This window comes from Clupea harengus, unplaced genomic scaffold, assembly GCF_900700415.2.
Source record: "Clupea harengus unplaced genomic scaffold, Ch_v2.0.2, whole genome shotgun sequence".
In the NCBI taxonomy this organism is placed as follows: domain Eukaryota; kingdom Metazoa; phylum Chordata; class Actinopteri; order Clupeiformes; family Clupeidae; genus Clupea; species Clupea harengus.
This window is the reverse complement of record NW_024879765.1, coordinates 40668-65000: the sequence shown is the minus strand read 5'-3', so window position 1 is coordinate 65000 and position 24333 is coordinate 40668. Positions and strand designations below refer to the sequence as shown.

General features: G+C 43.4%; 2 protein-coding genes across 2 annotated transcripts; both read left to right on the top strand.

Annotated features, from left to right (window-relative positions):
• Nucleotides 1-680: 680 nt before the first annotated feature.
• LOC122130292 (5-hydroxytryptamine receptor 1E) lies at nt 681-2503 on the top strand. Its single transcript, XM_042704974.1, has one exon. It carries the CDS (start codon nt 755-757, stop codon nt 1892-1894), a length of 1140 nt encoding a protein of 379 aa, XP_042560908.1. The 5' UTR covers nt 681-754; the 3' UTR covers nt 1895-2503.
• A 2144-nt stretch (nt 2504-4647) lies between these two features.
• Nucleotides 4648-23501, top strand: znf292b (zinc finger protein 292b). The gene is made up of 9 exons (XM_042704972.1): nt 4648-4823; nt 5053-5267; nt 11932-12086; nt 13502-13580; nt 13842-13977; nt 14197-14399; nt 14577-14713; nt 14990-15131; nt 15246-23501. Exons 1-9 carry the CDS (start codon nt 4790-4792, stop codon nt 22533-22535), a joined length of 8391 nt encoding a protein of 2796 aa, XP_042560906.1. The 5' UTR covers nt 4648-4789; the 3' UTR covers nt 22536-23501.
• Nucleotides 23502-24333: the final 832 nt, after the last annotated feature.

Here is a 24333-nt window from a genome sequence, read left to right as displayed (position 1 = left end):
GTTGTTGGTGTTTTGGCTTGACATGCCTCATTTGCGAGGAGCTGCTGTGACCTTTGAGGACACGCTAACCAGAAAAAAAATTGAATTTTTTTGTACCTGTTTTATTTCTTCCATCTTTGTAATATCTCACGCTGCGAGTGGACAGTATGTACCTCTTTCCCCTGAAAACACATCTAAAGAAAAACATAGATGTTGGCGTGACATGCATGCAAAACCCCTGAGCATCTGTTTTATAATTAGAAATTAATATTATTGTAATGTGTTTGTGTTCCACACCATGGCCCTGCGGATTTGAGTGTGGCATTCTCAATCTGTCCTCCATGCTAATGGCCTCAAAGTTGGTCAATACAGAAGGCATGCATTCTTGGATAAACATTGAGGTCCAAACCGTTTTAGAAAGTACTGAAATCTCAAGTGTGAAATGGACTTATTTGTACTGGGGTGTTGCCAAGTTAAGCGCATATGAACAGCTCGGTAGATCAAAGCCTTTTCTCCATTGTGCAGAAATCTTTTTTGATTGCAGATGACCTTGTCTTAACTTTTTCTGCCAACTCTCATTTTCATTAAAGTACCTTATGGTTTTAGCTGTCTCCTGAAAGTATTTTAAGAGATGGTTTATTAGATTTACTGGTGTTCCTTCCTTGAAGAGAAATTTTAAATCGTATTTGTGTTTCAGGGCTGCTGTTAACCTGGAGCTCTTGCCCACAGCTCTGGAGTGTCTCCAGCTTGGCAAGAGAGCCAGGCTGGGGCAGAGATGGAGATGGAGAGGTACTTGTGGGAGAGCTCGGAGGTGCCCCCAAATATAACAAACTGCACTGACGGGCCACCAGGGGCTGTTTTTCATGTTCCCACGGTGACCGAGAGGATTGTGGTGGTGGTCCTTCTTGGGGTCTTGACCCTGCTCACGGCGCTGGTAAACATGGCGGTGATCGCAGCCATCTGCACCACCAAGAAGCTCCACCTGCCAGCTAACTACCTCATCTGCTCGCTGGCCGTCACTGACTTCCTGGTGGCCATCTTGGTGATGCCCATCAGCGCGGTGTACATCACCCTGCAGACCTGGTCTCTGGGGCAGGCAGTGTGCGAAGTGTGGCTGAGCGTGGACATGACCTGCTGCACCTCCTCCATCTTACACTTGTGTGTCATTGCACTGGACCGCTTCTGGGCCATCACCAAGGCCATCGAGTACACCCGCAAGAGGACCGCCCGGCGGGCTGCGGTGATGGTGGCTGTGGTGTGGGTCATCGCTATCTTCATCTCACTGCCCCCTCTTTTTTGGAGGCACCGCCACAAATCCACGGTGGCCAGCCAGTGCATCATTGAGCACGACCATGTGGGCTACACCATCTACTCCACCCTCGGAGCCTTCTACATCCCCATGACTCTGATCCTCATCCTGTATTACAGGATCTACAGTGCGGCTAGGACGCTCTACCAGAAGCGGGGGTCTTCTCGGCACCTCAGCGGCCGCAGCACGGACAGCCAACACTCACTGAATCACTGCCGCGTAGTGCACACGTTCTGCGTGTCCGACCTTTCCACCTCAGACCCCACTATGGAGTTTGACCGATTCAAGGTCGCCATCCGCATACCGGCCTTCGAGACGGACCTCGACGGGGCCGACGAGAGGAACCACATCTGCACCCTGCGAGAGAGGAAAGCTGCTCGGATTTTGGGGCTCATTCTGGGGGCCTTCATTCTCTGCTGGCTCCCCTTCTTCGTGAAGGAGGTCCTAGTGGGCCTTCAGCTCATCAACCCTTCCCCGCAGGTGTCCGACTTCCTCACCTGGCTGGGTTACATCAACTCCCTTATCAACCCTCTCCTTTACACCAGCTTCAATGAAGACTTCAAGCTGGCTTTTAAGAAGCTGATCAGAAGGAAAGGGCACACATGAAAGATGTTCAGACTTCTGTAGCTCATAGAGTAAGGCTATCATGACAGGCTCACATCCCAGGGGGCAGGTGCAGATCTTTGCAGAGGAAAATTATAATGCCGATTTTAAAAAGTATGCCTACGTGGTTCTACAAATGCACTGAATGAAAGAATTTACTTAAAGGTAACATGGCCTGCACCCTAGAAGACAATATAACATTGTTCTGTGAAATGATATGCTGGACACCAGTGCATTTGATACATTTGATGACTACATTTTATTTATATTAAATTATTAAATCTCCTATTTGTTATCAAGCTCACTGATGCAAGAAAAATAACTGTGTGAAGAGACAGTGTACTACTAAAATACACAACAACTATGGATTACGAATGCATTTTTGGCTAATACCATGACTATACGGTATGATATTCAAACATCTAAAAAGGAGTCTGAATGACCTTTTAGGTATGATGAATGAGTCCAATATCCAGTGACTGGAAGGCAGCCACAGTCTGCCAGACTGGAAACAATTAAGCACCACAGGGGTGCCCATTTTCTGAGTGGTTCTGAAGAAGTGGATTTCAATTTATGCAGAACATGAATAAATGAATGATTACTGTTATTTAACATTTTGCCAGTATCCAAAGTGCTTTCCGTATACACACATATATATACACGGCTGGTTGGAGTCGCTACTACTCACACTTACACCGACTGCTTTGTGGAACCTGACAGGGAACTAAATTGGTTGGGTATGGTGGACGTTAGAGGACCTTCATCAATAGGGAGCCAATTTGGGCCGAACAAAGTTTACTCTATACTAAAAATATGTTATGATCACAAAAAGTTGAGACAGTGGTTTTACATACGTATATTAAAAAAGATAGCACTCAGTTGCAGTATGTTTCTCCATCTCTGGCCTGGGGCATTGGGAGCCATGCAGGTCGCTACTTGCTACGCTTTTCGCCAACATCTTTCCCCAGTCTCCCACCCAGGGTTTGACAGTGTTTGAATCTGATAACTCTGCTGAGAGATATTGAGGGATTGAAAGCTGTGATGATAATGTAATGCGGCATGTAATTTAAACATACATTTTCAAGCAATTATATGTGCATAAAATGTGGTAATTTGGGGAGATGGATGGCTGGTCAGGTCCTTTCAATTGATTTTTTTTTTTACTTCACACTTTACATTCCAGCTGTGATGTCTCGCTGAGGTCTCTTTGTGCACACGACCCAGTGAGTGGTCTTGTAAGAATGCCTTGCACAATTGAGAAGGGATTTTCCAATGTGCAAATATCAACTCATTATATATGTCTTGTCTAAAAAAATTCTGCTCATAGACATTAACTTTGACAAAGCTGAACTCTTCTCGCCATCTTAGCATCTTTTAAGAAATATATAAAAAAATATTTTATATAGGCCTGATGTATGCTTTTGTGTATTTTATAGGTTGCAGGACCTTATGTCAAAATACAATGTCCCTAATGTGAATTACTTACTAAAACAGTCCAGCTTTTTCCCCAGCTTTGACATGTAGCCTACCAACAGACATCACAGACACTGACTGAGCAGTGTAAAGCTAATGTTGTAGCGAAACAATCTCTTCAAATCTTCAAGTTGCTACTTCAATGAGAGGCAGATGACCGAATGCGATGCATCTTGCAGACTTCCATCCAATTTGAGCAGTGGTCCATGGAGCATCTCATGGAGCACTTACACTTTATACTACATTTTCCATCACTAAGCTTTTCCAACCAAAAACTAAAAACGTATCAAAATTGAGCCAATCAGAATATTCTGCATATTAGTACATTTCAAGACAATGACGACTTATAATGAGCAGGTGTGTGTCCATAATTGTCCATGTTTTCAAAAGTCCGTTATGACTTATGTTTTCAAAACTCTGTTTACGACTGTTTTGGGAACTTCTGCCTGTCTTTGACTAATCTGCATCCCCTATGCAATCTAGAAACTGTTTAGTTAATATTTGCCTGTCCCTGAAAGCCTGCACCTGTAGAAACTGTACTGTCATGATTTTAGAAAACAGGCCTCTCTGCACGGAGTCATCTCTGCCTGACATTACATGACACTTGTTTTTGCAAAACAGCTCCATGTTCACCACACCACTGTATTACAACCATGGTATTTTTCTACACTAAACAAAGGAATTGCATCAAATGTGCTGAATCCGGTTGGAAGATAAGCCATGACATTGTTTCCCTCCATCAAGTTCACAGTCCATACAATGTCTATCCTTTGGTAAAGGGCGTTACACAGCTTCACAAAAAATATGACTTGGCTCGACTTGTATGACTACACTACAAGCGGCATAGTTTTTGAGTGTGCTGCTAACATTTAATGTAATGTAAAACAAGTGCTGCCTTTATGCCATAATATTAGCCAGCACAGTTCTCCAGAGAAGAGATCAACAACTAATTGCACGTGTGACTTTAGGTAGAAAAAGCAATCGCGCCCCCCCTAGTGGTAGCGTTCCTAACGCTGCCGATATGAATTGGATTCTCCATAGAGACGCTTTTAGAAAAATATATCTCGGTTCACATTGAAACGTTAGTGGATTGGCTTCCCAGGCATATGCTTTGAGATAATCTTTATTGATTCAGGTGATATTATTTATTTTTCTAACGAGGTGGTAAGGAACTACAATGCACATGTCGTATAGGCTACAATACGTCACGGATTTGCGCGCCTCAGTGAGCTGATCAAAAAGCCTATTCGTATTGATTGGCTGGTTTAATAGTTTTGTTATAAAAAAAATGCACACCGGGTAGAGGTAACCATTGTAGGTCAGTGCATGTGGAGCAGCGCCACGGGAGAGCTGTCAGGTGGCGTCAGGACACCATGACATTTGCAACGGTGATCAGCAGGACACGCGACGAGTTGTAGTCCGTTTATGAAACGGGAGCAATTTCTAAATATTGAAAGAGGTCAACATTTCGCTTTACATTTTCCCAGTTAGTAGGTTATTACTGTACAAACACTGCAAATGGTTGTTTCCGATAAGTTCACTGAGATGGCTTGGTAGTACTTTTTCAATTCGGTCTATGGGATTTGACATGTAATCTGCTCTCCGATAGGTAGGCAATCACCAGGGGCGTAGGTTTTCACTTTCCTTCTATGTGCCTTTATGTTTTCCTACTTTGCGTGAGGACGTAGGCGCTTTTGATCACATGCTGTTGTGTGCGTACGCGGCGGAGCTCGGTGCGAAGATGGCGGACGAAGAGGCCGAACAGGACTGCAGCGGACAGAGCGGCTGTAGTGCAGTGATAGAGGAGCTCCGAGAACGCTTACAGGAACTCTCGGCTGCGTTGAAGGACAGTGTGGATTCTCCTGTGCAGTCTGCAACGCTGTACTGCCAAGCATTTTGCCAGGTGAGTCCGACTAATGCCTAAGGGTTGTGCAAAATTGGAAAACCAAAATAAAGCCATGCTAGCTACGTATCCAGCTATTGGAAAGCTGATGTAGCTCTTGATGTTACAGCAAATTAAGACAGTATTCATTAATTTGCTAACTGCCACCGATGATACTGTAAGAACACAGTCGCTTGAGTGACACATTAACAAGGGTATTCCACTTTAAGAAAATTGTCCAATGCAGACTTGTTTGTGGTGCACTTAAACGAAATCCTCTATCTGGGTTCATTTGCAGCAGTGTAGCCATGCTAAGTTAGCTAACTAGCGAGCTACCTAGACAGTAAGCTGAGATCTTGTTAACCATGACAGAATGTCTGTCTAGGAGGCTTTGGGGCGGTGTTGGTGCTGGTGATGATGGGCGTGAGTTTGTTGTATTAAGTTGTTAAGTTTTCAAAAATGCTGTCCATACGAATTTAAATGCTGTATGTATCTCATTTGAGCTGTCAAAGCGCAACGCACTCTCAACCACCCATCATTCAGTGTAACATCACCTTGATAACATGTCTATTTGAGTTTAGCTTAAGTTGGCTATCATGATGATAGCCATTTTAAAGCTTTTTTTTATTCCAACGGAAACCACAATATAAGTCCCCGATTAATATGAAGAAGTGAATTCTATTCTTCTGCAACCGTTGACCATTTTGTGTGTCAGGTGTGTGATTTCAATGAAGTCATTTTATCTTATGAATGCATTCCTGTTAAGCAAATCACGCATCCAGTTCTGAATAAACTTAAGTTAGTGATCGGATAAACGGAAGAACAACTGGTTAGGTAAAGGCCTGCTGCCATCTCAGCCTTCCAGCATGGAGACTCATCTCCAGTGTTCATTTAAAGGACATTGTTTGATAGATGGCTAATATACCTCGACATCCTTTGGTAACGTGGACATATAATGGGACATCTGTGCCTCGCCGATGGAGTTGTTCATTTCTCTTCTGTGGTCAGTTCAGTTAATGACTGAAAACCAATTAAATGTCCATTAGTTTACACAGAAAAAAACGTCCAGATCCTTGGGGATAATCATGTGTAACATGTGAGTGCCCAGAGCTGTCCTGTAATTCAACTTACAAGAAAACCTGTTTGCCAGTGTATTATGCAAATTGCAATGTAATGTTTCCTGACAAAGTGTTTAGCTGTTTAATTGAGTGATTCTTCCTGTTTTTAGTCATGATGGCTTAAATCTAAACAGTGGAACCATCTTGCACTGGCTCTCTGAGGTAATAGACTTCACAAGATAATTACTGGAACTAAAGACAAACACTTTCACTTTCTTTTTTAACTTGGCATAGTGTGGTAGAAGTTGCATCAAGGCGTTGATTTCCTTTCTCCAGTTGGTATAAGCAAGGCCTTGGAATTTCTTGTAATCCCTGTTTTTTATGCTTGATGAAAACACTTCACCTTAAGTCGTTATCAAGATCTCAAGCTAGCACATAGGAGAAAAATTATATGTTGACTTTTTAGCCTGATAAACTCTTAATAGCATAAGTTGTATTTTTTTGGATGGGAGACACCAGGCTGTGAAAGTATTTAGATGTTGATCTCCATTCTGCCTGTCACAGCTGTTTACTGTGCTTTCACATTTTTGGTTACATACTTTATGAACATTTTATGTAAACCGTTGATATAGAAAATATTAAAATTTGTTTGGTTAATTAGCAAGTCATCAATGTCTGTGTTAGTGTAGCACAGAAGTGTGACCTTGATGTTGGTTTAGAGTCAAATAGCCTGTCACTTTATATATTTACAGTATAGTACAGTGTAGCACTGAATATATTCACTTTATATATTTACAGTGGCTCGCAAAGGTATTCAACCCCCCTGGTAATCATCACCATTTTCACAATTACAAAAGATACTTACACGTAGGCCTAATGTCCCAGTCAGTATTTTTATTGTGAACATTTATGCTTTAATATATTAGTGATTTAGTAATAAGAGGGAATGAAGACTAAAGAGACAAGGTGATTCCAGTGCTTAGATGAGGAAAAGACTCCAAGATAGTATCCAAATGTTTTGAGCACTATTGGATCCATATGAATAAAGTGAAAGTTGCATCACACCACCCAAAAGCCTGTCCCCCAAACCAAGCCTCAGAGGAAGATATTAACTGGTCACGGAGGACCCTGCTGTCCACACATTTTTTATGATTAGTTGACACTGGAATCTGGTATTATCCACCTTTTTTTAAAAAAAATGATGTGAACAGCCAAACAAAAAAAATATGATCTGAGCAATACATCCAAATCCAAATGTGTGAACGTAGCAGCTTACAGTGTGAACGTAGCAGAGCCCTGATCAAAGTCCTACTGTGGCACTACAGTTCAGGACCACTATCCCATCAACCTAGATGTTCTGCATACATTCTAGCAAAAAGAAAGGGGGAAGAACACATTAGAACAATCCGCAAAGCTGGTACTTAAGCACTTCAGAATACTTAAGGCTGCAAAGGGAGAGAGGGGGGGGAGGTGTTCATGACTGTACTGTGTACTGAGGTGAATGTGTCTTTCACCAGAAATTCACTTAAGAGGGAGGCACTGGTTATTTACTCTCATAATCTGCAGTTCACTGTAGCAAGAGTTACCCGTTTTTATGCATTATGCCTACGTGTAGCCAGATCTTTTTTATTTGGAGCGTAGACCTAGCAATCAGAGGGGTCATGTTATGTGAATAGCGATGGACCTACTGAAAATCTTTCTGTCTGCCCATCGACGTGCCTGTATTGCATGTATACATGCCATGCCTAGCCCACCCAGCCCCACCAGGTTTTGCCTGGGACAGGAGAGGATTATTCCACCATTTTGGGACCTCTTGTGGAATGCTCAGCTGTTCCATCCCCTGCAAGGTCTCTGGATGAAGCTCCAAGGATTTCTTGTCTCCCCTTCCACTCCCCCCGTCATGCCCTGACTCTCTCTACATGCCACATGACTCCCCAGGCGTGGCAGCGCTGGAGCCTGTAGTGTTGCCCACAGCCGGTGTCTGTGTGATGTCAGCCCGGCACTCCCCAGCCCCCTTGAGCCCTCTCCCACAGACGGTTGTAATATCTCAGTCTGCCGACATTTGAGACTCCCAGAGCTTCCTCGGGCCAGTAAGGTCTGCAGCCTGTTGCAGATGTATGTGCCGCCCCGAGGGAGCTGTGTGTCTGTGTGTGTGAGAGAGTGTGGGCCTCTTGCTAAGTACACACCGTGCCAGCTGTTAGATAGAGTTTGGCACACCCCCTCATCTTTAAATCAGGAGGATGATGAAAGGGAGAGCCTCCCCCCTGCGCCACCCCACCCCTGCGCCACCCCACCCCACCCCTGCGCCGCGCCACCCCACCCATGCCAACACAGAGTGCGACAACAATGGCTGGTTGTTCAGCCTGCTATCTGAGACCAAGTGTCCTTGCAGGTCACGCCTTACTGTATTTGTCAGTGCAGTCAACTTATGGTCTATTTGGCCGGCAGTTATCTGTCAGGGACTGGGAAAGCATTTTCTATGTAGCCTGCTCATTTGTATGGTTGTGTAATTGTTTGTTTGTGTTTTTGTGTGTGTTGACTGCGTGTGTGTTGGTTTAATGTCTGAGGTTAGATTTATCAGTTGTGAGCTCCTTACTTTAGTGTTTTTGGAGGAGAAATGGTCTCTGCTGAAGTAGTCTAGTTGATGATGGATCTCAATGCCTCTCAGCACATTGACATTGTAGCAGATTTGATTTCTCAAAGTGTGGGCCAGGACATACCAAATGAAATACCTTTGGCCACGTGATTGGCATCTGTAATATGCTTGTAATTGAAACCTGCTGCTTGCTGTTCACGCATGAGTGACGAGTTATGTCCAAATGTGTGTTCGCTGTAGACCCCCTTATTGTAGATACATCCAGGAGTTTGGCTATTGCATCTGGAAAATGGATGGATGGAAGGAAATCCACTGGAAGGATGGTTGTTGGTTAAAAGTATACACTTGGGATGGTCCTGAGGTTTTAAAGCCATGTTGACAGACAACATTGCACACTCCAAAGGCACTTAGTGAATCTTTGTGTGTGGTTGGGTGTAATATGTGTTGTAATGTGCCATGGGGCCTTGTTTTTCTTGGGTTAAATTTGATAATCGACTCCCATTTAGACTGCTACACTACCATCATCTGTCAGGAATTTGGTTGAAATACTTTGAAGTTCAGTTGTAACGGCTTTTATTTGCAGCTTTATAGCACCACAGGTTTTTCTACTGATCGTCTTTTAGGCCATAGCATTCTAAAGCATTGTGCATTATAGGAAGAGACCTGGCAGCAGTCCTAGAGAAATGGAAAAGGGATTGTGTGTGGTGGTATTAGGGGATCGTGGATTGGATTGGTGAGAAGGTGGCTGTGTGCCATTAGTAATCAATGCCACTCCCCAGGCGTCAGATCATCTCTCGGGGTCTCGCTGATTCTGATCTCTCTGTCTCTCCCCCCTCTCTCCTCTTCCTTTCTCTCATGTTCTCTTTTGCTCTCTCTCTCTCTTCCTGTGGCCTGTCTCAGGTCTGCTGTGAGTGCATGCAAAGCACTGCATTAGGTCAAATTCTCCAAGAGCCAAGACTGCTCCAGCTTTCACGTGATTGATTTTTTCACCACAGACCTCATCAGGAACCCTGACTATACTGAACTTGAGACAGACTCCAAGCCTCTCTTGCTTTTACCAGTTGACTGCCTTGCTGTGGATAATGTCTGTGTATTTATTCTGTCCCTCTCTGTGACTCCCACACAATTTCCCCCAAAGGCAAAATGTCTGCTTGCTCCTTAATGAACTCATCACAGCATAGTAGCAGTGAGTGGAGTCTTGCTTTCTAGAAAGCAGCACAGTGCCATCTTGGTGCGTCGTATACTGATTGTGGTGGCCATTGTATTATTATTATGCTGTTAACAGTGCCTGACCTTGGCTGTACTTGGCAGGCAGAGTAATGGCATAAACGCTCCCTCTGGTTCTTAATGTTGATGTGTGCAGATGGCACATTTCTTACTGCCAGTCTGCAGTCATGTGAGGTCATGTGCACTACTCCCCTTTGGCCACAGGGGGGAGCTTTGTGTGATTTAAACTCTTGGTGACCTCCTTGGGAATTTGTGTCTCATCAATCCTTCACTGTCTTCCAGTCTTCTTTAATGGAACCCACAGTTTGAGACATTAAGGCGGGTTTGTCAGGTTACAAACAACTGTTAGAACTCTTTTTGTCATCTGTGCTTGCTTGATAGGCGCTGATTTTTCTTTGAAAATATCTTATTTGAAAGTGTTTCAAAATGCTCCTGACATATATTTACATAATGCAATCTCGCAATCTTTAGTTGGCTAGACTTGTGTATTTGTGTAATTTTTTTGTTTAATAAAGTTTGAGTGATTGAATTTGCTGCAGTTGGAGATAAACTTCTTCCAAACAAATTTGAACTCTCTAGTCGGTCAACCCTACTGGGCCGTGTATTCTCAGACCCTGTTCACACCTGGTATTAACATGCGTGGACAGCTGTGAGTAAAGGGGTGATTGCACTGAAGACGTGTTGAGGATGCATTGAGACCACACTCAGAGGTGGTCTGGGACACATATGGCCAGATTCTTTTAGCAGTGTTTACGCAAATGTGTACTGGGCCACATTGAATGACTGCCTACTTAGCTGACGTCCTCCTTCCGTAAGCAGAAGTATGTACTCATTTACGCGCCAGCGGCGTCATATAGAATAAAAACACTGTTCTTTTTTAAATCTAGCCCCGCCAGACCGTTTGTTATTTGTTATTATCAGAATGTTTGAAAAGGTTTCTTTTCCATAATTGTAAAACGAAAGGTGTGCCTGCGTGTTGGTCACAGTGTAGGCTTTCCAGAAAAGAAATTAATTCTTTCCCATTTTTTACCAATGGTATGAACGGATCTCTGCCCTTTAAACTAGAATAGGCTTTCTGGGCAGGCACAACCAGTGCAGTTGAAAAGTGGCAGATTCTATTTTCACTTTTAAAGTATCGGTGATGTCAAATATGTACTCCACGAAAACAGCCCGCAGAGTGTAATTGTAGGCTTTCATACAGCAAACCTCAGATTGACCATTTACTCCAATCCTTTGTCAAAAGGCTTGCTTATTTCGTTTTCATAGCCATGGCCCTTCTCAATACCTGTGCCTTACAGAGGCTATCTCTGTAGTACTTTAGGAATATATTGATGTGTAAATCACACTACAGTATAGTAATTCCCATCATCAATAACGATAATTCTCATGTCCTCAAGGGATGAGTGGCAGATCACATAGGTTTGACTGAAAATCAACAGTTTACTGCACTTCAATGCACTGTAAATTGAATTATGTTAATAATTACCATGTTTGCAGATGTTACTGACGTTTCCAGATTAAATTCAGAAGTCAACTGTTTGCTGTGGCTTCATGCCGTGTCTACATAGAAATCTTCTTGAAATCTTCAATTCTTAAATGTCTCGCATGGCAGTTACGTGTGGTTGATGATTTAAAGTGGATTTATTTTTTTGATCTGTGTCTTTTTTTTTGTTTGTTTGTTTGTTTGTATGCCTCTAAAACCTGCACTGTCCTCTGCTATTTATTCACTTTACATTTGACTCTTTCCTCTATTTGTAATACCATGTACTCAGTTTTTCCTTCTCTTTTTCTCCTCTCCTGCCAGACACTGGTGGAATATGCCGGCCGCTGGAGAATCGAGGAGAACCCACTGCCTCTGGTGGAGGTCTACTCTGTAGCTCTGCTAAGCTACGCCCACGCCTCCGCCTTCCTCTCCACCCAGTGTGAGAGCGTGTCCTTAGTGCCCGAGAGGCTCTCGCTGTGAGTACATCTCAAGACTTATGTCACAGCTTCAGTCATGTCCCATGTCACTGCTTCGGTCATGTCCCTTGTGATTACTTGTTGGTGTATTGGAGCGCCATGCCAGCGGTCAGAGGTTCAGTGCACCAGTTTATAAGACCTTGTTTTAAATTTGATTTACAATGGACAAAGACATTGTTAAGTAGTGGTACTCAGTTTGTACATTACTAAGATTTAAGATGTCACAAGAAGAATGCATGACGTAATGGTAAAGAGACAGTGTGTGTTTATGCAGTAAATGGTTGGGTCAGGAGATCAGTGGTTAAATGCAAATAACAAAAGGGGGCCTATCCAGATTCTCTTTGTATGTTTTGCTTGCAGCTTATTTTCATATTGCATATCATGACGACACAAACCATAAACTGCAAGATAAATATGTGCATATATATCCGGTCAATCTGAAGCGCTTGGCAAGAGCTACGTTAAGAGCTACATTAACTTCAGTCTCATAGAGCTGCTATGTTAATTTGGAAATAATGGTGCAAGCTCTTTCCTTCAAGGCTGATCGAAAGGTAGAAGAGATCGCTTCCATTAACACTGGCATTTTTTTTGTAAATGATCCATCAGGCTCTAGAACCTCTCCAACGCCACTGCTGTTGCTCTCTGATATCAGACCCTCCAGGATCTTGCAAGAGTTTGTTGTGATTTATTGCGGCCAAAAGTGACTGAATTTACTCTGGGAATTCCCAAAATTTGTGATCCCACCAGGATCTCAAGGTGGTTTGTTGAGGCCAAAATTAACTGAATTTGCTGCCGGAATTCTTAAAAATGACATGTGAAATTGTGGGGAGTTTGAGGGCAGTAAAATCGCACATAATGCATAAACTAACTGAGAGTAACCACAACTCGATTTTATTCAATTCATGGAGACTTTTAATGTCTCAGTCTTCATTTGACAGGGAGTCCTGTTTCTTCTGTCATGAGCATCCAAAACCCCCAACCTTTTCATGACTTGGAGAAATCACCCGGCCTATTCCTATATGTGCCACAGGTCTACAGAATCAAAAGTGTCCAGTCCTGCAACAAGGAGCCCCACATATGTATTATCTACGTATGTCTGTAGAGTTTCCCCTACCAGTGCAACCCATATCTATTGATGGATGCAATCAATATGGGTTGCACTGGTAGTGGAAAATCTGGACACTAAATTGCTGCTAAACTGCACAAAGATACAGCGTTAGATTCCCCTCCTATGATGCATTGAAATTCTAACTCTGAAACTTTTGATGAGTCCTACAGAGCTTCTGAAACGGTATTAGTCCTGAAGTATGTTGGTGTGTCTCCACAGGAGTAGGTCTGTGAGGGGGGTGCTTATTGAATACCCCCAAGCAGAAACTTATCGTGTGTTATTGCTTTTCCTCCCTGTTGTGGCACAGGAGCTATCTGGAGCTTCTGTTATCACTACCAGACAATGTTCCACAATCCCTCTGGCAGGGGTTCCAACACTCGGTGCAGGTATGGAGACAGTCCCAAATATGGCATTTGCTGTGTGATTGTGATTTATTTCCTTACCATCCAACCATAATTGTGATTTTGTAAATCAAAACTGGTCATCTTTTTTTGTTGATTTTATCTGTGATTAATCCAACCTAACTAAACTCAAGTATAATAACACCAAAACAAGGATCCAGTGTATTTTGTATTATTTACTCAGAATTGTGTGTACAAATACAGTGGTGTTGAGTTCTCTGATTTAACACCTTTTTTTCCCCCCAGTCAGCCCATGACCTGCTGCAGAAAAGTGGCATCTTCCAATTGCACATGCTCTCCTGCCTGTCCCAGGAGACTGGGGTATGGAGCAACTACACACTACAGGGCATCCTCTCCAACGAGGCGCCGCAAACCGACAGAGGTTCATATTCATCTATTCAACATCCTCTTCTCTTGTATTTGCACTCATCACCTTAGGGTCTCTGTAATGAATTCAAACAAGAGTTCCTGTATGAGAATATTTTGAGCTCAAGGAAGCAAACCTCAGCCCTCACAAACTGCAAATATTGATGAGCTTGAATACATGATAGAGTTACTGCTTTAGGCTAGATTTGATGGAGGTTTTTTTTCTCCTCCTCAGTTCATGCATTCCTGACCCTGGAGGGACCCACTCTCTTGGGCATGAGGATAAAGCATCTCATCAAAGAGAACCAGCGGAGCAAGGCAGCCCTGTTGGCAAAGGCCTGTTCAGAGTTTCCAGAGTTTGAAGGCAAAGGGCACTTTAAACAGATGTACCTTGTCAGCCTCTCCAGTGTCGCAGAACAGGAGCCCTTGATGGAGGAGGTATATTTCTTTTCTCTTGACATTAAGTGTGAAAAATTACTTTTCAAAAGCTGTCATTATATGATTTTAGGGTGGGTTGAGTTCACAGAGCATCACCCGTATCGTCCAAATATTGAAATATTATGTAACGTGGAATCAGTTGGACATGCAAAGAATCTCTGTGTTCATTCCTCACAGATTTCAAAGGTGGACTGTCGGGATGCCTTGGAGATGATTTGTAATTTGGAGTCCGACGGAGACGAGAAGGGGGCCTTTACGCTGTGCTCTGCCTTCCTGACGTGCCAGCTCCTCCAGGGGGAGACATACTGTGCATGGTGGGTCGCCAAATCAGAGTGATTGTGTGCACATGTGTCCTTGAATAGATGCTGTTGTTGTCCTGTATAGTCTTGCAGTACAGGGGCAGTATAGGCGTCATGGCTGTTGCAGTACAGGAGACTTATCCCATGGCTGTTTTAAGTGTGTACTGGGTGTTTTTGGGTGGGCTTGTTGGTTGGATTTGGCTTTGGTGCTGTGTTTTAGTATTCTGTTTAAGCTGAAATGCAGTATTGTAAGAATGTTCTGTTTTAATGCCTATTCTGTGTGTTTTATAGGGAACTCACTCTGTTTTGGAGTAAACTTTTGAAGCGACTCGAATCCTCAGAACAGGGTTTCTTAGACCGATGTCGCCAGATGTCGAAGTTATCCAAAACAGTTTTCCACATCCTTTTTTTCATCAAGGTCATCCAGTCAGAGGTGAATATATCCTTTATTTTTCTGAGGGTCGCTGATTACTATCATTTTACTTGAATAATGATACTGTGTTTTGCAAGATGTATGTGAGGCTAATCAAAAGTGGTTGTTTTCCAGGTTGATGATGTTGGTCTGCTAGTGTGCATTGAAATGTGCATAAGGGCGCTCCAGATGGAATCTGTAGATGGGAAGACGAAGGCCACCATTTGCAAAACCATCTCGTGTCTGCTGCCGACAGATCTGGAGGTTAAACGGGCCTGCCAGCTTACTGAATTCCTGCTTGAGCCTACAGTGGACTCCTACTACGCCGTGGAGACTCTTTACAACGAACCCGATCAGAAACTAGAGGAGGAGAACCTGCCTGTTCCCAACTCCCTCCGATGTGAGCTGCTGTTGGTCTTCAAAACCCAGTGGCCTTTTGACCCAGAATTCTGGGATTGGAAGACGCTGAAACGCAATTGTCTTGCTCTAATGGGTGAGGAAGCGTCTATCGTGTCATCCATTGATGAACTTAATGATGATGAGGAACCTGCCGTTGAGGATGACAAAGATCACGAAGAATTCAAAGATGTCACTGAATGCTTTTTGGACACTACAAATGAACTGAAGGAAATGACTGATGAGAAACAGAAGAAAAGAGAAATAAAAAAACTGAGAGAGAAGGGTTTTGTCTCTGCCAGGTTTAGAAACTGGCAGGCCTACATGCAGTACTGTCTTTTGTGTGACAAGGAATTTCTCGGACATAGGATCGTACGGCATGCACAGACTCATTTCAAAGATGGACAGTACAGCTGCCCAATATGTGCACAGACTTTTGACACTAAAGAGACACTGGAACCACACGTAGCATCGCATGTGAAACAGTCATGTAAAGAACGTCTAGCTGCAATGAAAACCACTAGAAAACTGGCCAAGTCAAAAACATCTTCACCAGCAGTGGCAGCTCTGAAATCTAAAACAGGTGAAAATCAGGAACGTAAAGTGAAGGTAAAGCACAGTGTAAATGGCGAGTCCCTTGGACCATACTTTGGGGATGCTATGGACATGGGGGAAAATGGGAGTGCAGCAGAATCTGCTGAGGAAAATGTGTGTCCTGTGCCAAACTGCAGAAAAGGATTCAAGTACTTCAAAAACTTGCTTATTCATGTTAAGGACCACGGAGACAATGACGAGGCAAAACGCTTCTTGGAAATGCACAGCAAGAAAGTGGTTTGTCAGTATTGTCGTCGTCAGTTTATCAGTGTGGCCCATCTGAACGACCACTTGCAGGTGCACTGTGGTGTCAAGCCCTACATTTGCATACAACTTCATTGCAAAGCCAGTTTCAACTCTAATGCAGAGCTTCTCGTGCATAGTAAGGAACATGCTTCTTTTAAGGCGAAGTGCATGTTCCCTGGCTGTGGAAAGATTTTTCATGAGGCTTACATGCTTTATGACCATGAAGCTCAGCATTACAAAACATTTACGTGCAAAGTTCCTGGTTGCGGGAAACTATTTCACTCGCAGGCCCAGTTGGATGAACACCAGGAAGAGCATGTCCAGAAGGAGGAGGAAAATGAGCTCCCCGACAGCCACACTACTGCTCAGGCCAGTCATAGTAGCTCTACTACACAACAACTTTCAGATCATGCTAGCCCTGTTGGGCAGCACCACCATGACAACGAGCTGACTCAATCCCAAGACACTTCCCAGTCCAGCACAGCAGAGGATGCCTCCCTTCAGTCCCTAGAACCTTTGAAGGTGAAGCACTCAATTGAGAGCATACTAAATCATTTCGACTCCATCCCCACACATCATCCTCTTGGAGTTAAATCTGAGCCCCCAGATCAGGAACATTACCCCTTACAGCAGGTCCCTTACCCAGATGCACCCATGAATCAGCCCATCATGGATGTCCATCCTTCACATCTGAACCAGTCTAGACCAGAGGAACCTCATTCAGGGCCATTCATGTATGATCAGATCCAAAGTGTACCAAATATCATAATGCCCACAACCACTTCATATCACGGTGCTGTTGAAGACTTTCAACAAGCTCCTCTCCCTGATATTTTACAGGGCCATCCTCAACCTTTCACACACCAACCTTTTACTTCCCAAAGTCAAGTGCACAGACCTCACAATCCTGACATCAGCAGACAGATTCCGGCACCGTATCAGAGTATGTCAGCTAATCACATGCCCTCTGTGGGCCATGCTCCTAATTCTGTTGCAGTGTTGACAGGAAATCTCCCACCAGCTTCCCAGGCTCTTCCTGCACGAATGGCTCCTCAGCCTCTCAATGGACATTGTACAGTCAACCAAATGGTGCCTCCTCCTGGCACCAATGGTCAGACCCAGCCAGAGGGAGAGAAGGAGAGACACTGCTGTGCATTCGAGTCGTGCAGTCGAACTTACAGCTCATACAGGAGTGTAACCAAACACATGAAGGCAGTGCATCCAGATTTTTATGTTCAATGGAAGCTCGAAAAGAAGAACAATAGGGTTTCCACAGTTCTGTCAAGAGGCTTTGCAGTCAATGCTAAGTCGAATTCTTTGCCTCCCTCACACCAACAAGATGGTAACAGAATTCCTCTTCCACCTCAGCAGATAAGAAATGCACTTGGTCAACCCCTAACTTATCCCACTCCTTGCCAGAGCTCGAATGGCCCTACTGCGTCTTCTCATTCAGTGCCACTGTCAGGTCAAGCTCTGGCTGAAGAAATGGAGAACCTTTTGAACCCCATCCTGCTCTCCCAGTTGGGGAACTCCTCTAACCAGCTGGCTCCATTATCCACATCATATATTGACACGCCATGGCATGCTGCACCTCCAGACACTGTTAGTCATCAACAGCAAAACCATTGCACCTCACAAGTATTAATGTCAGGCCTACATGGAGTGCATAATAATTCCTATCCTTCACATATGGACACAGCTGGCCCTAGTCAGAGAACAGACAGCCATCATCAAAACATGGATCGCTGTTCATTACAACCCCATGACAGACTTGCAAGCACCCATATGCCACCACAGGTAGGCAACAGTCAGCAATTAAGTGATAACAAAACAGGAGAAGGATTTCACCCCATAAATGGTCAGTTCTATTCTGGAAATCCAAGTGCAAGGACACAGTTGGATGCAATGGGTCACGTTCATCAGTCAAACATGGAGGGGGCAAACAACTCCTTGCTGTCGTCAAACCTGGGCCCAGATTCTGGCCCTGTGCTGCCCTCGTATCTGGACAATCTGAATAACCCGGTTCTCCCTGAGCATCAGAAGGTTCCTGTGGCGCCGTACAACCAACAAACACAAACTAATTCTTTCTCGAATGTGAAACATGAGGAAAGAGTTTTGGAAGCGCAGAATAAAACAATGCCAGACAACCGTTTGCAAGGCAATTCTAACCCATGTGGTGGGATTGGCAAAGATTCTCAAGAAGGCTCTGATAATGGGGAAACAAAACGAAAGCGAAACAGAAGAACAAAGTGGCCCGCTATTATTCGAGATGGAAAGTTCATTTGTTGTAGATGTTTCCGAGAATTCCCAAGTCCCAAATCTCTTGGAGGACATTTGTCAAAACGGTCTCATTGTAAAGCCTTAGATGAGACAGACCTAACTGCAGATTTGCCATCCTCATTCCTTGATTTGCTAAATTCACCACATGTTCTGAATCCACCACAGGCTACCCCATCTCCACAGTACAATATCAGTTTTAAAGATCAGTCTTTTGAGCCCATTCCCAAAGGTCCGCTCGATCCCAAATTATTCCCCAATGTTAGTTTCCCTCAAGCAAACACTAACTCTTATACCAATAATGGTAACCAGAATGGTGAGGTCTTCAAACAAGTATTGGATCACTCAGCTGTCCCTGGTTTATATGAGACTCCTGTGCAACAGCAGGCCTTCCAAAACCCCTGTGGTAGCTATTCGTCAGATGGACTCTTGCCTGACAATACAGTAATTCAACACACGAGGGATAACCAGCTGAAAACTGACTGTCAGCCTCATGGAGAGAACTACCTACAGTCTTCTGACTCTCTATTCGGTGATGAGTTCTCTGACCCTTTTCTCACTCAATTGCTATCTGAAAACCAATCGCTATCCTCCCTCAGCAGTCTTCCAGCAGACCACATTAATCAAATACTAAGAGCAGAAACTCTTATGAAAATGAAGGAGATAAAGGGTAAGACCACCATCCCTAATGCAAGTGGTCTTTCAAATGATGGGCTCCTGTCAGTGATGGCCAGTCTGGCACAAAACCTGATGTCAGACCCACTCCAGCTCATCACCTCCCCTGACTCTCAGCCTTCATCTACAACAGTTAGCACTCTATCAACTGACTCAGAGAAGGACCACGCTGAACAAAATGTTAAGAAAAGATTGCGCGAGCAAATCCTCTCTGGGGGGATTCACAGAAGAAACAGCTCATCTCAGACACCTAGTGCTGAGTCCAGCTCCAGCTCAAGATCCTCCTCAGCATCTAATCAAGCAAAAGGAATCAGTCAGGTTGCTGAGGCCTCTAGTGTGTCTCAGATGACCTTTCAAAATCATGAGAGACTTGAGGTTAATCATAAAGGGTTGACGTCTGTACAAGTTCCACCAGTTGATGCTTCATCTCCTCTGCAGAATTGTCCTCAACCTAAGGTTGGGGTTATACAAACCCATGGGGTACCCTCTGCCCAAAGTGTTGTGACAGAGACAGACTTCAAACAACATCCCCCCCACTCTGAAGGCCCATTTGATGTCATGTTTGAAGTTCAGAGATGTTTTGAAAGAATGGACTTGGATAGAGAAGACAGCCACACTTTAGACACTGTGGAATCTAAGTCTTCCATTGAGCCTGTTGGCAATAACATCACTAATAGTTTAGATTCAAGTTTTATAGCTGCTGGTGATAAAGGTTTGCAGGTCCCCAATGACTTCCAAAAACCATTTGCCTGTGCTGTCACAGACTGCCAGTATAAAGCTATGACAAAAGATGCACTTTTTAAACACTTCATCAAGAACCATAACTACACTGAAGAGATGTTAAACCAGGTTAAGAAAAGCTTGAAATTTGCTCCATTCAGCTGTCAAATGTGCAGCAAGACGTTCACTCGTAATTCAAATCTCCGGGCTCATTGTCAAGTAGCGCACAGTCTCTCACAGGAGGAAATGATTAAACTTAAAATAAAGCGTCAGTATAACAAAAGAATGGAGGGTGCTGATGCACTGACCTCTTTTCCCATTCAGAACCCTTCTGCATTAGGACAAGGGTATCAGCAGAGTCACTGTCCTCCTCTGCTTAACCCATTGGCTGAATTGGAGAAAATCAAACCAGAGTGTCTTTCAGCTCCATTCGCACATGCTACTGCGCCAAGCACAGCCATCTTGGATTTAATGCAGGAGAAGATTGGCCCAATTGGTCCACACTTTGCGCAACAAATTACAGCCAGTCAGACAGTCACACAGACAGCTCCAGAGTCTGAAGCAACCTTTACTGGACAGTTCCCAGTACATAATATAAAGGTCGAGCAGCAGTCAACTAGAGACCAGTTCCCTGCACACAATCAGCTCTTTCATGGCTCGCAAGGCAGAGGGACACTACCAAGAGAATCTCCACATCTGGTCCCATCTTCCTCGGCACCTCCCTTGGCTTCCTGTGCTGCTCAGTCTCCAGAGAAGAAACCCAAAGCTGTGAAACTAAGAGTGGCAAAGTCAAGAACAGACACTCCTAAAAAGGCCAAAGAGAAGAAGCCAGAGGCAGAGGATGTGTTCAGCCCGTACAGGCCTTATCGGTGTGTCCATCAGGGGTGTGTGGCAGCCTTTACCATTCAGCAGAACTTAATCCTTCACTACAGAGCTGTTCATCAGTCGTCCTTACCCCAATTTGAAATTAACAATGAAGACGAAGATGATGATGAAGAAGAAGGCGATGGAGAAGATGAAGAGCAGGAAGATGGCGAGCCAGAGGGTGAGGTAACACCGGTCACAGAATTCAGATGTCAGGTTAAAGACTGCTCTAGAATTTTTCAGGAGGTGACGAGTCTACTACAACACTACCTCCAGCTCCATAAATTCAAATTGGACAAAGCAGGTGCTTTCCTGTCTAGCATAAACTTGGGCAGGTTTCAGTGTGACCAGCCTGGATGCACCACATCTTTTACAGCTTTCTGGAAATATATTGCCCATATCGACAAAGATCACAAGGAAACTAAAATGGCAAAGGCCGAGTCTGTAGAAGGTATGTTTAGATGTGAGGTTGAAGGCTGTGACTGTGCATACACCACCCGGTCTAATCTGTTGCGCCACACCATGAAAAAGCACCAAGACCTTTATAAAGTCCAGCTCATGAATCAACGGAAGATTGATGAACGAGTTAGGCCAATTTCCAGAAAGTCCCAGTACAGTGATTCTGATGGAAAAGAAAATATTGAGAACAACAAGAAAGTAGCTCAGAAGGGTAGTGACAAAAAAAGAAAGGATTCACAAGAGAACCACTGGACCCAATACGGCAAGCCATCTTTGAAAGGGAAGGAGGAGGCCGCTGCCATGTGTACAAAGAGATTTCCCTTGCAGTATCCATGTATGATAAAAGGCTGTGAGTCAGTGATGAGCTCTGAAAGAAATGTCATGAAGCATTATGTCAAGCATGGTCTATCTGACAAATACTTAGAAGAGCAGAGGAGCCACTTCATTTTCTGCAAGAAAATCCCTCGATCCAGAATCCGACGCAGTTCAACCAGAAGCGACGACACCGAGGAATCGGAGGACGGTTTTCCAGAGAGCTCTGACAATGAAGACACAGGTCCAGACGCAACTGGTTCTGATTTTTCAAAGCCCATGTCCGAGAAAGAGAGCACAGAGGACCCTGAATTCTCAGACGCTAAGGGGACCACCGATGGTTCCGACTCCTCAGTGGCGGTGAAACGCAAAAGGGGACGCCCACGGAAGTCCGAGCGGCGGCAAATTAAAGGGCGAAGGACAAGTGGTAGGTTACGAACAAGGAATCACTCTGTTAATTATGCTGACACTGGCTCAGACTCAAACATCTCAAGCCCTGTCCCGGCAACTGAGGACAATGCAGAGCAGGTTGCAGCTATAAGCTCGTTCAAACCTATGGGCTTTGAGGTGTCTTTCCTTAAGTTTTTAGAGAAGTCGTCCAATGGCTCTCCCAAAAGGCGGGCTAGTGATGACTCTCTGAGTAACCTTCCATTGAAACGAACGTCCAGCATTCACCTGAAACATGCCACTGTCCTGTGCAAACGAACTGACGCTAGCAACTATTATAAAGACATTCAAAGCTACGTGGAGTTTAGAAATCCCGAGAAGCTGACCGCACTCGGGAGTGTAACATTTGCAATAGACAAATCTTTCGCAGGTGTGGCAGATCTTTTGCTGAAGCAGCTTCACGAAATGCGGCCCACTGTCATTCTTCAGAAATAGCTCAAAGCTCACAGTGACTGACTGAATGTCTTCAATATGAAATCAGTACTCAGGATTTGGACAATGACAAATGTGCTGCTGATTGGTGCCCATAAACAATAATACTGTTTTAAATGTTCCCATCATTGTGAATCAACCTGTGCTATTTGGCCTAATCATGTTAATGTGTATTGGGATGTTTGAATACTTTTAATTATGGACATTCAATCACTAAAATGGATCATAGATTAATTTGATATTTAATCAGGCACTGTAGTTACTGGATTTACTCTAGATATGTAATGTAAAGCATGTTTTTGTTTTTTACTCTCTGCACATTTTGTTGCCTTGGTAATATGGAGATCATTCGGTTTCAATAACTCGTTACCTTGTCCAACCCCTTTTGGATTTAAAAATTGTATGGTGTACAAATTGGGCTCTGTGGTACTCTGTATAGGTACTTAGGTGGTTCTTGTTGAATAATCCATGTAAATGTATAATTGTAGATAGTGCTCTGTGTCCATGTGTACATATTGGCTATGAGACCACTGCATCCACCAGCAGTCTGTAATATGAAGAAAAAAAAAAATTGAATTTATTACATCCTGCATTTGGTACCCCTGTGTTCACTTGTGTCAACACAACAGATGTCCATCTTGTACAAGCCTTTATTTTTATGGTCTTTTGCCTTCCTCGAAATGAAGATGTCTTAAAACATTTGTTCAAGTATCACTCGGTTGTTGTCATTTTTCTGTACTTCCGTCTGGTGCAGTTGCAGAATATTGTCCTGAGTTGAAGTATATGGCACTGTCATGCTCTCTTATTTATCACCCAAATGGCAATACACCAGCATTTTTATATATTCCTGAAGACTGTGGTGGTTTATTTTTTATTTTAATCAAATGGTTCCATTTGTATATGTATAACAGTACACACTGGATGCTTTATTTCAGAGATCTTTATTATGTATAAAAAGGTTTCAAAGAATATCTGTCCTGTTTCATTATTCATCTGCTTTTTATTTACATTTCTGTGAAATAATTAGTATCACATTGATATATCAACACAATGTAGACAATACATTATTTTCAAAAATAGATATATTATAAATAAAATATTATAATTTATTATGCATAATAACATGATTTGATTGTGTCAACTTCTGCTAAATACATTGCACTTCTTATTTTGTAAAGCCAGTCTTTCAGGTTTTCGCAGGTTCATTATGCTCACATGTGCTTTGTGTAACATGAGATAGCTGGGGACGCCAACCAAAGGCTTCTATATTCAAACATTCCCAGGAATACAAGGGTGGGTTCTCTGACCAGTTTCAGACTAAAGATGTAACTTTGAGAGATGATTATGAATTACTCACATGAATATTAATATTATATATTAAACCACCAACCAACCAAATAATCCAACAGTGATGCACATGTGACATTCAGTCGTGCCTTGTTATTTCCTTGTGACTGTGACTGGGCAAATAGTTTGCATTTGTATTTGTAATTCAAACAATATGAATACTGTTTGTACAATGGGACATTTTGGTTTGGCTAACCTTCTTCCTATTCCTACATCATAGTCAGGTCAGAATGGACCCAGAACAACATTTTTCATAGAGGTCGTGTATAATCTTCACTAACCAAATGTTAAAGTATTGCCATTTTTTGTGAGCCTTTGTCAAACTGGGCCGGGAACAAGATGTATTGTACAGTTCAACCTCTAGTACTTGCAATTATATCCAAAATAGTTTGAAAAGGCCCACAATTTCATTTTATGTTGTAGATCCATTCCAGGATTGACATTGCATGTACTC

Coding starts and splice junctions, on each gene's coding strand:
- LOC122130292 (XM_042704974.1), top strand. CDS start 755: ATGGAGATGGAGAGGTACTTGTGGGAGAGCTCGGAGGTGCCCCCAAAT.
- znf292b (XM_042704972.1), top strand. CDS start 4,790: ATGAAACGGGAGCAATTTCTAAATATTGAAAGAG. Junction 14,714..14,989: donor GGGGAGACATACTGTGCATG/GTGGGTCGCCAA, acceptor TGTGTTTTATAG/GGAACTCACTCTGTTTTGGA. Junction 15,132..15,245: donor TCAAGGTCATCCAGTCAGAG/GTGAATATATCC, acceptor GTTGTTTTCCAG/GTTGATGATGTTGGTCTGCT.